This window comes from Pempheris klunzingeri, chromosome 23, assembly GCF_042242105.1.
Source record: "Pempheris klunzingeri isolate RE-2024b chromosome 23, fPemKlu1.hap1, whole genome shotgun sequence".
Lineage (NCBI taxonomy): Eukaryota > Metazoa > Chordata > Actinopteri > Acropomatiformes > Pempheridae > Pempheris > Pempheris klunzingeri.
In genome coordinates, this window is record NC_092034.1 from 2400839 (window position 1) to 2414143 (window position 13305).

Consider the following 13305-nt stretch of genomic DNA (forward strand, 5'->3'; position numbering starts at 1 on the left):
GTACTGATTCAGAGTTTTGCTTCAGATTTCTCCCACTGATTTTTGTTTGTGCTACAGGATTTAAATTGCTTTTACAGTCTGCAGGAAACAGAATCGTTGACTCCGATGCATCTGCATGCCCGAGCTGCGGTGGAAACCCTTAAGGAGCTTCAGGTTGTCCTGTGCCAACATGAACAAACAGAGTCCAGCAATTATATTTCAATCTAGCAATTACCAGGCTTTGTGCTTCCCCACTGAATAAGAACAAGGGGCCACTCTGCTGATCAACAGGTCAGATCTGATCCTTTAGAGGAGCCAATCACACCAGCACCTCGATGGAACAGATGGATCACTGTTCATTCACTGCTCTGTCAGCACACACACATTGTCTTGTCCTTTCCCGTGTTGTTCTTCTTGTGCTCAATCTTGTGAATCACTCCCTTCAGTGCAGCACCAGTCCTCCACTGGTGGTGAATTACATCATAAATACACAAAAACGAGACCAGCGGGACTTTGGTCAGATGAGAAAAATGTATGTTTTTAGATATTATTTTCACTTGGTAGTTGTTCACACGAAGTCCGGTTTGATTCTGAAGGAGCTGCATGAATGTTGGCGCTCTGCGAGTCCCTGCGACAGAGGAAATGCAAATGTAACGCAGAAGCTTATTCATCTGGCAGCACACCAGACCTCTGTTTCATTCAGTAGGTTAACATGAGTCATCAGAACTCCTCTCCACCAGGAGTTTAATAAAAGAGGGTTTGGGGCCTTTTCGGAGACTCATGTTTTCCACTCGGCTAATTTCCTTGTCTGTGCCAGCTCCCCCCGGAGAAGCTGCTGGATGACTGGGCGCATTTATTAAAGTGATTAAAATACTTCTCACTTTTTTTTTTCTTCTTCTTCTTCTTCTTCCAGTTCAGTTCCTTGTCGCTGCACCTTAGAGTGCGAATAAAGACGAGAGAAGAGAGTCTCCAGTGACGACTCTAAAATATTTCCAGCCATTCAAAGGCAGCGCTTATTGAACATGAGTGAATGAGCTTCTGTCAACTGGCAGCTATTCTTCTCTTCCCCTCAGCGATAACCCACAGCTAAGACTTGATTTGGAAACGTCACTTAAAGCTCAGTGGGCTGCCTGCAGTGCAGATTTCATGGTATATGTTGTTGTTGTTGTTGTTGTTGTTGTTGTTGTTGTTGTTGTTGTTGTTGTAGGTGGAAGCGAGTCTTTGTCTGTACTGTTTTATGAAAGAGCAACAATATCACACAGATACCACACTGATCATGGTTTGACCACGTTTTGGTAACCGGTCCTGACCTCTGACCCGCTGTGGAGGAAGAGAAATGTTTCTTTACATCGTGTCACATCCTTCGGTCGCTGTATGTGGAGTCTGGAGAGAGCTGCATGAGTAATTATTGACTTTTTCAAGGGTGAAAGCTATTTTTTTTTTAATGCAGTTTGCCTTTAAATTGAAGCATTAACATTTATATATATATATTTATTTACAACATTGCATCACAGTAATTTTAATGTGGCTTTTTCCATATTTATCACAGAAAAAGACCTTTTGATTCAACTTTAAACCTTTTTTTGTTTTCTTTAGTTTGTTTTTTGAAGCCTTTAAATTTAAGTTTCTAGTGATTAGTAACATTTAACACTGTGTCTGCCTTCTTTAACATTAATAGTTTCCACTTTATTAATTTAGTTCTTATTAGGTTAGATGTTGCCTGACAGCAATCAATAGATGACATGACATCATGGCTGGCACGGGACTGTAATAAACCAGTCTGGTCATTTCATTCAGACTGAGTGAATAATCGTCAATGACAGTTTGTCGGTCACCAGCAGGAAGCTCAGACACCCACTGAGCCAAAGAACCAGAGGGACGGCACGAAGCTCAGCCTCTGAGCGAGCTACCTCAGAGCCAAAGGTAACGTCAGGTGGCTGCTGTTTAGCTTGCGTTTATATGATAGATGCATTTAACGGAAATGACGGTCAGACAAACTAGGGAGGAAGCTGTTCTAAAGAAATAATTCATGGATTCAGTGTAAGATGAGAACACTGGCATGAATGTCAGAGCTAACATCAGGCCGTGGTTAGCCTAGCGTAGCCTCACTGAGGTATGAGTGAGGCTAATGCTGTCTTATTTTCATGTTGTATATTGTTGTTGTTTGCTCCATCTATTTTATCCATTCATCCATTTTTTCCCCACTTATCCGGTGTTGGGTTGCGCTGGGATCCTGAGGCATTTCTAGGCCAGATGAGACACATAATCCCTCTAGTGAGCTCTGGGTCGACCACAGGGTCTCCTCCCACTGCGACGTGCCCAGAAGATCTCTAAAGCAAGGCGCCCTAGAGGCGTCCTAACCACATGCACCAACCACCTCGACTAGCAAAGCAGCAGCTGCTCCGCTCCAAGCTCCCCCCAGATATCCCAGCTCCTCTCTCTCGCTCTTTCGGTCACTTATCCAAAGCTCATGACTCATGTTTGCCTTATATTACTCCAGCAAGTATCAGTGTGTCCTCCTTTAATTTAAATGCATGACTCCTGTGTTTTGCCTTTCTTGTACAATCCTTTCTTTCGAGTGGTGAACCTGTCTTTTTGAAGTGAGGCTCTTCAGATGTTCTCCAGGATCTGAGGTTGTGTGACTTTACACGAAGCATCCCTGTTCTTCTTCAGGGCATTTTTAGACACCCCCCCCCTCGCCCCAGCCACCTCATCACCGCGAGCAGTAAAAGCTGTGTGCGCCTGTTATGTAAAGCTGCTATTGGATTAGCATGAAAGAGTGTGATTTCTGTGCTGCGGGCACACTGAGATTAAGTTTGAGACTTTATCCTCTGCAGTGTTCACATCACTGACCTGGTCTGTTGGGAGAGGAGGAGCCAGGCCGTGGTAATCAATTTAAGACGGGCTGGAAATTTATCTTGTTGGCTCAATGGCGCTTTTCCAGTGTTCGGGGGGGGGAAGCGTCAGTGTAGGAAGAGAGGAAAGAAACACAGAAAGAAAAGAGGTGTGATGTAGAAATACTGATCAATTATGTCTCAGACGTACAACGTACAACCAGTCTCGTCCACATGTATTTGCTCACCTCTGGTCTGTTTGAAGTGCAGGTGAAGGGAAGCTATGTACTTTGAACGGTGCTTACACCATGATTTATCTGGATAAAAACACAGAATACAATCTGTAATTTCACCCCAACGACAAATTTAGTTCACCCAGGAGCATCTTATGTCCCAAGAGGCTTGAAGAGTGATGGTTTATCGTCAAGAATGAAGAATTACATAAGAACAACATGCTTGTGTAGAATATATAAGCATGTATAGAGGGTAAAGATGTCTGGTATGATGGGAATATTCCCTGATGGAGTGTAGACACTGGTGGCGGAGATGAAAGAGCGCAGAGTAATGCTGACGGGGAGCAGACTGCTGATGACTCACACTACAATGAGCTGATTGGCTCATGAGGGCTGGAGGAGGTGTTTGATTGGCTGATTGAGTGGCAGAACATAAAGGCCGTGTTGGTCCATTACTGCAGTTTCATTTGTTTTGTTGTCGGCACACATGACTTTTATCCATATTGGAAACAGAGCGTGTTAAGATGGCGTCGATTAAAATGTGCTTTGATAACATTTCTAGTGAGGACTGTGTGTTTTAGTTCCTAATCTTTTCTTTCAGTTTAATAACAGAATAGTTCTGATGTGACTCCTGGTTGCGATACTGCAAATTGTTCTGTGATTTCGCTGAATTCTACTTGTGATTTTTGCACAAGCAGCAAAAGCAGGTTGTGTTTGAGTCCGTTTGTAGGAGCCGGTCTGCAGCATGCTCTGCAAAGGGCCTCGTTTTGTCCTCGCCTGCATCTGATGCAGCAAAGCAAAACAATCAGCCACTTTTTAGGTAAACCTAGATAGATTACATAAGCTAAATAGCTATTTTCCATGTATCTGGTATGATTACAAGGCTAACAAGTGACAAATCATGTGAAATAAAATGGGTTAAAGGGAGAGTTGACCGTTCTTCCTGTTCTGCTGACGCCAAAAATGTATTGATTACATCATATTCCTCTGAATTTGTTAACTTTAAAGGCATAAAGTGTTCAGCTCACAGCTAAAAGGTTCGGACGGGAACATTCATTCAGTCAGTCAGTCATTCAGATAACACTCAGGTCAGTTTGGCTGCCTGGATACATGCTGTACCTTTTATATTTATCTAGATAGATTATGATGGAACACAGCCCACCTCTGCAGCTTTCACTCATGTGTTATGTCATTCCAGCTGATTCACGGGATGTTAGTTTAAAACTTTAATAACCCGTGCATGTCTGACTGAGGATGTCCCAGTTTGTCCTGTATGACAACATAGCCCCAAAAACAGCAGCATCACATTCGCTCCGTTCCCACCGGGGGGTTCGTTTCCTCCTCGCCGATCCGATCAGGCTCTCTGATTGGTCGGGGAGCCGCTTTAAACGGAGCCGCTACGTCAACATCGGATGTTTTGGTCCAAACGGTGAACTATGACGAGGATGTTTGCCGACTGGAGCGCTGGGAAATGGAGACGGAAACGGAGAAGAAGAGGAAGGAGCCGAGCAGACTGCTGTAGTTTAGTGGAGCCCGGAGATCAACTCCCTCATTAGCATACTGCTGCCATAGCAACAGGAAACCAAACTGGAGCTGAGCGAGGGATGGAGACAGAGAAAGAGATGGAGGAGAAGGAGGGAAAAGGAAGAGGGTGAGGCAGGCAGGAGGAGGAGGAGGAGGAGAAGAAAAAAAGAGATGGAGGAGAAGAAATGCAATAAGAGGAGAGGAGACGAGTTGGGGAGAAGGAAAAGGAGAGAGGAGTGGAGGCAGGTGAAGAAAAGTGTGATGGTCCAGAGAAGATGAAGATGAGACTAAAATAGGATGATGAAGAAGAGAGAAAAAAAGAGAAGGAGGAGGGAAACGACAGAGAGGAAGACAGGGGGAGCGCTTGAGAGGAGGGAAGAGGATGAGGAGGAGGTGAAGAAAGGCAATGAGAGGAGAAAAGGGGGAGAGAGGGTGAGTTGGGGAGGAGAAAGGAGTGGAGGCAAAAGAGAGGAGAGGTGAAGAAAAGTGTGATGAAGGAGATGAGACAAAAATAGGATGATGAAGAAGAGGAGGAGGAGAATAGCAGGACAAGAAGAAGAGGATAGACTGGGAAGGAGAAGAGGAGGAGCACTGAGGATGAAGAGGATTAGTGGCAGAAAACACACAAGATGGGATGAAGAGGAGGAGGAGGAAAGAGGATTGGAGGTTGCAAAGAGAGACAGAGGAGGAGGAAGAGGAGGAGGAAGAGGGAGCAGCCACCTTGGTTTGACTTCTAACTCTTTATCTCTCCTCACTTCTTTTCTCCTTTTTCCTGCTTCTATCGTTTCATCTTCATAATTAAATCCTCTCGTTATCCAATATCCTCTCTCTCTAACACACACACACACACACACACACACACACACACACACACACACACACACACACACACACACACACACACACACACACACACACACACACACACACACACACACACACAGAGCAGTGCAACATGATTAAAACATGCTAAAAACATAGCATTGTGTTTTTAGCATGTTCTGTTGATGATGCCTGTTGTTTGTACACATTATTTAATCTGCAGCCTCACAGCTACCTGCCACCTTTCAGCATTCACCTTTTTTTAATTCTCTGCTCAGTTTCCCGTCGTCTGCTCTCAAATTTTACAGCTTATTTTAAAGTGTTTTTTATTTTTTCCACACGTGGGGACATGAGATGAGCCTCTGACTGTCTCTGATATCTATCGCAGTGTGCAGACACCTTCAGCCTGGTGGTCCGTAGTGGTGACTAGAGCATCGAACGCAAGAGTGAGGGTGTGGAGGTCTTCTTCTTTTGTGTTTGACTACAGGCCTGTAATTAAAGGTTCACTGGAACCAGAAATGGAAAACAACAGTCCTGCCTGAATATAAGAATCGCTGTGTTTACGGTCGACTTAGAATGAGCTACACTCAAAATGATCCAACCCCCCGGTGCAAATTAGGTTTATCGGCAAAACTGACAAACCTTCATCCGTGTTCAATGAACAACTCGGGCAAGAATGATTTAAAAAGCTCAACACAACTAATATTACAGCTGCTTTCTCCAAATTCAACACAACATGCCACTTTTAATGACTCCTGAATTATTCAACCCCTCCTCGACCAGCATCCTTAGGATTTAGTAGAGCAGCCTGTTTAGACCTGTTTAGACCTGTTTAGACCTGTTTAGACCTGTTTAGACCAGACACCAGGTTCTGACAGCGCTCCTGAGGAATCTTCATTCCTCATGGGAAATATTCTCCAGCTCTCCAATATTCTTGGGTTTGCTCGCTGCAAACTCCTTCTTCAAACCCCACCAGAGATTTTCTGTTCTACTCTAGTGTCTTCCAGGACTGTGATGTTTAAATAGGTGCTCCTATGATGGGGTTGGATCATTTTGAGACTGCAGTCATTAAAAGTGGCATTTTGTGTTGAAGAAACCAGCTGTGAGCTCTTCAGATTGTTCTTCTTTAAAACAGCTGAAAGTTTGCCAACACACCTAGTTTGTAATGGGGGGTGAATCATTTTTAATACAAGTGTGTAAAACTGTGTAAGGAGCCTGAATTTGGTGGCATGAATGCACCGGTTGTAAGACAAAGACGATGAAGACCATTCTGAGAACCCAGTTTGGAGTCTGAACCCTTATCAGCCACCGTAGTTTCTCCCCACGCTCGGAAAGAGAGGGGTGAGCCGAGTGTGGTCCGGTCGTTGGTAACCTCACCGCCAGACGCCGTGAGTCCTCGTTTGAGGCGTGTTCTCAATCAGCCGCCATTGTCCCGAGGCGTACTCGCCTCAGATAGCTGCTGTGACATTTAGCATCTTTGTTCAGGCCATCAGCTTCAGTCCCACACGGAGAGAGACGAGACGCAGTCCAGATAAAATGTGCCAGGATCAATCACTTATGAAACGAACCCACACTGGTAAGAAAACAGGGAAGTGTGGAAATCTGCCGCCACCACCAACTGTTCAGCTTTCAGAGCAGCAGCCCAGCACCGCGCTTGATTGACAGCTTCGGCGGCTGACGACCTAAACGCTCTTTGGCAGTTTGCCTTTTTAAGCTTTTAGCTAAATGTTTGGTTGGTGACAGTTGTGTGTCCTTGTGCGAAGGTGGATGTGCAGGATTGAGCTGGATGTTTACTTTAGCCCATTTATCTAATAGGCAGTTTGTTTGAGAGGGAAACACACAGCTCCCAGTGACAGATAGCCTACCGTCTCCCAAGTCTTCTGAGAGTAGGACACTCATCTGCACTCCTGGGACTTTCACCAAGACCAGACTAATCACCCAAAAGTCGACACGAGGGAAGAAAGGGTGAGAAAGAGGAAGGGTGGAAGAACAGAGGAAACAAAGAATAGAAAAGAATAAGACACAGAGAAACTTGGCAAGAGAGCAAGAGATTAAATGGCAGAGAGAGAGAGAGAAAAGAAAAGAGGCAGCGGAGGGAGAGGATGATGAGGGAGCAGAGGATTGGAGGAAGGAATGGAAGAACACAATGGAAAGAAGAAAGGCAGAGAACAGACAGAAGGACTCAGCTGCTTCTTGGTGTCTCGGAGGGCAGCTGAAGGGCCGACGGGGGACCAACAGGCTTTGGTGCGCCGCCAGCGGTGTCGGTACATGAGCTGTAATGAGATGTAAATGGAGGCCACCTGAACAACAGGGCAGCTCCGCTTCTGTCGGAGCAGGAAGTAACCTTTGATTTGTCATATAAGAGCACGCGGAGGAAGATAAGACTTCTGCTGATCTGCCTGTTTGGGGCTCATTGTGGAGCGCATGCGAGGAAACAGCTGATCTCACACTGTGTGCAAATCAACAGCAGTTCAGGGAGAAATGAACCCACCTGAAGTCACTTCTTCTTCCACCCTGTGAAGCTTTGTTTGTGAAAAGACGTGCTTATCAAAGTTAAGCAGCTCACTACAGGGTGTAAACTGCACCTTAACAGACACGTTTAAGGGCTACAACTGAAAAACGGCCTTTTATTTTTTAGTTTTGTTCATCTTTTTCATGTAAGATGACTAATTGGAGGAGTTTGTTACCACTGCGTCTCCAAATGCATCGTTAGTTTATTCTACAGGGTTAAATGTGAGGGTCAGATTGTTTGTTCAGCTTTGCATTTTTAAATAAAGTTTCCCTTTATTCCACGAATTGCTGCAGTAACGTGCTGATTAAACGTGCTCCACAGTAAAGTAGTTAAGTCTTAAGTTAGTTTAGTCCTTTCTGGATTTAACATTAATGATTTAATAGTCAGAGGCAAAGATAATAAAAATATAAAAGGGCAACAACAGATACTGTTTGTTTTCCTACCGGCCCTCCGTAGTGTTTTAATGTGTAAATAATCAACGTGAAAAGGTTTGTGTGCGCTTCAGTCCAGGCTCCTCACGTAGATAAACCATTAGGGATGTTTTTCAGAGGTGACAAGTGAAATATACGAAGGAAAGATCAAGATTTCAGCTCTCCGGTAAAGCGATGCTGATGAAGAGGTAGAAGGTGTTTTATTGTTAAATGTGAACAGACCAGATGTTTACTCACTGTGCAGAAAAGAAAGAAACTAACTTTTTCTTGTGTTTTGAAGGTCACACGGTTTGTTATCAGCAGCTTTACACCCAAAAAATGCCTCTGAATGATATATGAGCCGCTTTTAAAGCTGCTTTTGTCAAAGCACAAGATAAATGTTGTGGTTTTAGGGGTTTTTTGCTCATTATTTCTCATTTTACAACAGTGTGACCCTCATTTATTTCAAGGAAAGGACATTTAAACCCTCTCTCTCTCTCCCCCTTTCTTCTTCTCTCCAGTTTGTGGCCCAGCCGAACTGCCAGCAGCTGCTCGCCACGCTGTGGTACGACGGCTTCCCGGGCTGGAGGAGACGACACTGGGCGGTCAAACTGGTCACCTGCTTCATCATCGGACTCCTGTTTCCTGTCTTCTCACTGGTGAGGGGATCAAAGAGGGAGAGAAGGGAGAGAAGGAGGGAGAGACGACATAGAAGTAAAGAAAATGGGTAAAAATGGGAGAAAAAATACTGGACAGATAAGAAATGAATGAGAGAGAGAGAGAAAAAGAGTAAGAGAGTAAGAAAGAGTAGATATCAAATGAAAGGATTGGATTGAAGGAGGACAAATAAAATTAAGAAAGAGGGATAGAAATAATCTATCGATCTGATCAAGACACGGAAACAGAGGAAGAGAAGAAATGATGGAGGGACGGAGAAAAGACGAAGGCTCCTGCAACTAAACTACTGTTTCTTCCTCAAAGTAAATTTGTTGCCAGGCAACAATTAAGCAGAGCTCTCCGGTTATTGGCCGAAGCAGCCGTTGCCTGGAAACATCAGCATGACAACAACACTCGACCCAAACAAACACACACACACACACACACACACACACGGTGATGGACGGGACGCACTGCTGTCATCACGTTTGAGGCAGGAAGTGGAAGTTAGAAGACGTCCCAGAGTGACACGAACCTTCAGACATCACAACTCCATACACAAACGCACATTCTCTCTGCGATCTCGTTCTCTTAGCGGAGACGAGTAGACGTAGAAAACCTGCTTCAGACTGATCCGAGTCGACTGTCTAAACCACGAGCAGACACTGTGCATCATTGTCTTCAGCTCAGTGATGTTCTGCGAGAGATCGGACAAGAGACCCGACCGTTTTGGTGTGAGACACTTTAAACAAGCAGGATTTAAAGTCTTTAGAGAAGGAAAGACTCCTGCTATACAGAAAGCACTCGTGTCCCTCCTGCAGTCTGATTGCAGCTCAGAGGAGCTCGATGGGGGTTTGGTCATAATTGTTATTGAGTTAAAAAAGATGTGATATAGCTCTAGCGGTTAGCTAACTCCTCGACTACACTGTGGGAGTAGTTGATGAGTGCTAACATGCAGCAGCCCTAGTTTGTGATCCCTGATTTCGTGCATCATAATCAAGATGAATTCATGATTTAATAACACAGTCTGACGCGTGTGAAACTGTGAAAGTGGAATTTCAGCCAGGAAATGTCAGCGAGCATCAGAGCGGACATGCTGGTGTTAGACAGAACGTGTTGATTAAAGTGAAATGATTAGTTTAATGGATCAAAGGACAGTAGAGTTTGCTTTGGAGTTCATTGTTGGAGCAGCTGATCTGTTCTCTCAAAAGCTTTTTAGTTATGTACATAGATAGATAGATAGATAGATAGATAGATGGATAGATAGATAGCCTTTGTTTCACCATAAGAAATGCCCCAAAACATACATAAAAACATGCATTCACACTGAAGCGAGCCATAAAAATGCACAAATGCACAAAAGAGGAAATCCAAAAAGGCATGAAAGAGACGTTTCAGTAATTACCTGCAGCAAAGTCTCAGGAGATCCATCCTGTATGTTTGATTTATTACCTTAACAGCACTTGGAACAATCAATAGCATTTGGGGATCAATAAGAATATAAACTATGTATTGTTGGGGGGGGTATAATCCTCCAGTGCTAGTGCCACGATCACTTGCTTCCCTCCACCTAAATCATCGACTCATTTATAATATTAACAGGAACTAAATCTAAATGGTTTTTTTAATATATTTTTCGCCTTTTCATGCTTCTCATTGAGTTTGGAGGCCGTGGTGGTGCATTCAAGGACAGGACAAGACGAAGTAATCAGATCTTAACTGAGTTATGTCTACCTAGAGGTAGATAATTCACTTAAAGTCATTACATTGCAATAATCAGATCGTTGCTGTAATGTGATTAAGTTATTAATATTTTAATAATGCATATAAACACACATCTCTCGCCATTTCTACCTTCCTTATTGTTTCCTACTCCCTCCCTCTCTCTCTCTCTCTCTCTCTCGCCATTATTTTCCGTTCCCTTTAAAGCCTCGCCGGCATGACTCAGAGTCGGTCGAGGTTTCCAGGAGCGAGCAGATGAGCAGAACAAGTAAACAAGCATCCCGGCAGCAATAAGACCGGCAGTAACAGTTGGAACGGCTTCGATGAGCGAAGCTTTCCAACGACGCCGAGCGTGAACACAGTCATGTCATGTGCAGCCCCTCGCTCTGTCTTTCTGCTGCGAGGCTTCAGCTTCGGAGTTTAAAAAGATGAAGCACACGAGAGAGACGTTCTTTCTCGTTACGATAAGAGAAAACTGTATTGTTCGTTAATGGTTGAGTAATCTCATAATGTTGAGATCTAAACAGCTAAACTCTCCCCCTTCCTGTGTCTTCATCCCTCCTCCTCCTCCTCCTCCTCCAGATCTACCTGTTGGCTCCTAAGAGCGCTTTGGGACGCTTCATCAAGAAGCCCTTCATCAAGTTCATCTGTCACACGGCGTCCTACCTGACCTTCCTCTTCCTCCTGCTGCTGGCCTCGCAGCACATCGCCCGCACCAACCTGCACATGCAGGGGCCCCCGCCCACCATCGTCGAGTGGATGATTCTCCCATGGGTGCTGGGTATGTACCCTGAACAGTGATGTTTATTTTTATATTTCATCAAGTCTGAGAGGTTTATTTTTCTTTTTCAGTACATTAAATGCAGCTCGAATGGTTTCAGATGAAGTTTCAAAGAACAAATGGATGAAAAACTAATTCAAAGGTTACAAACAAATACAGAAAATGTTTAATTAGATCAGATATTGTTTATTGATCCCTCAGTGGGGAAAGTTTGCTGTTACAGCAGCTCAAAGGGGAAACAGACAAAAGCAGAAAATTAAATAGCAATAGGAAAAACCTGTATACATAAAGAAACAATTATATACACAATAATTACAACAACAGCAGGGTGAGGTGGACTGGGATGTGAATTATTGCACAGTTTATGTAATAATAATTAACAGTCAAGGAAGTAAAGACTAGAAAAGATAAAATATATGGCAGACTACTTTAAATACAGATTAAAAGTTTCCCAGAATGCCACATGCTCCTCAGATTGGACCTTTCACTAAGTTGGGAAGTCGTTCTTCCGGCTTTGGTTTTAAGTTTTGTGTCCGTGAGCTTTTAATTCATGTGGAAACAACATGACCCTGAGAGTCTTACTTTACCTTCTCATCTAACAGACAAGCAGCCTGTTTTGCAGACACGTTGAATTCTGGTCTGTTTCCTCTATTTCCTGGTCTGAATTTCTTCTTCTCTGACTTCTTCTCTGTGTGTAATGAAATGAAATAGTGATAAAGGTCCATCCTCCAACGAAGAGTCAGATATATTTTTAGTTGCATCTTCAAAGGGATTTTCACGATCACACACACACGTCTTCTGTCTGCTTGCCCGAAGAGAAGTTTAAATTTAACATTTGTACAGATTGTGCCGCTCCGCTCGTCTTCTTCTTCTTCTTCTTCTTCTTCTTCTTCTTCTTCTTCTTCTTCTTCTTCTTCTTCTTCTTCTTCTTCTTCTTCTTCTTCTTCTTCTTCTTCTTCTTCTTCTTCTTCTTCTTCTTCTTCTTCTTCTTCTTCTTCTTCTTCTTCTTCTTCTTCTTCTTCTTCTTCTTCTTCTTCTTCTTCTTCTTCTTCTTCTTCTTCTTGGAATGCTCAACAGAGTGGCATTAACAAATGAAAACAAGAGAACCGAGTACGTCAGGGAGGAGGGCAACTATAACTAAAGATCACAGATATCTCGCTGCACATGAAGGAGAGGCAAAATCTCCGGTCCACTCTAAAACCTTTTTCTATGAGAACAAAAATACAACAGTAACACAGTTAGCTTAGCTTAAGCACATAGAAAACTGACCTGTTAGTATGTTTTATAGAGGCTTTAGTATTTCCGAATCTGTGCTTAAACTTAACCAAGCTGTTCTTTATTTCAACACAAGACTCATATCTCATATTTACATGCAGTAAAATAAAATAAAACAGGTCCAGGAAGAAGAAACGTCTCCTCCAGACAGTAAAACAACAACCGCCTTTAAAATGAATGAGAAGAAGTCTGTTTTTTACACTTTGATTGCTATTCATCAAGAGGACTATGAGTGTGTGTGGGTGTGTGTGGTCGGATATGTGAGTGTGTGGAGGAGGTGGCTCTGTGTGTGTGTGTGTGTGTGTGTGAGAGGGTGGGTGTGAAACTGAGTGATTACATCTCCATATTCTCTCTCAGAGCTGACACCAATCATTTCCAAATCATAACCACAATCATTTGGAAAAATACAAAACCATGTGTTGTCCCTCCGCCGTCTCTTCCGCTCTCTCTCTCTCTCTCTCTCTCGCTCCCTCGCTCGCTCAGCGGCTAAACGCTCGTGATGAAAAGACACGGCGCCGTTTGTTCGTGGTCAACATCGGAGCAAATACGGCTCCGT

The 13305-nt window shown here is 43.7% G+C and overlaps 1 protein-coding gene across 1 annotated transcript in view; it reads left to right on the forward strand.

The window, feature by feature from the left end:
* trpc5a (transient receptor potential cation channel, subfamily C, member 5a) overlaps positions 1-13305 on the forward strand; it is a 62582-nt gene that overhangs the window by 24762 nt on the left and 24515 nt on the right. Inside the window, exons 8-9 of the mRNA XM_070854477.1 lie at positions 8836-8973; positions 11276-11474. Of these exons, the coding sequence (XP_070710578.1) occupies positions 8836-8973; positions 11276-11474 (337 nt within the window). The remainder of the gene's footprint in view (positions 1-8835; positions 8974-11275; positions 11475-13305) is intronic.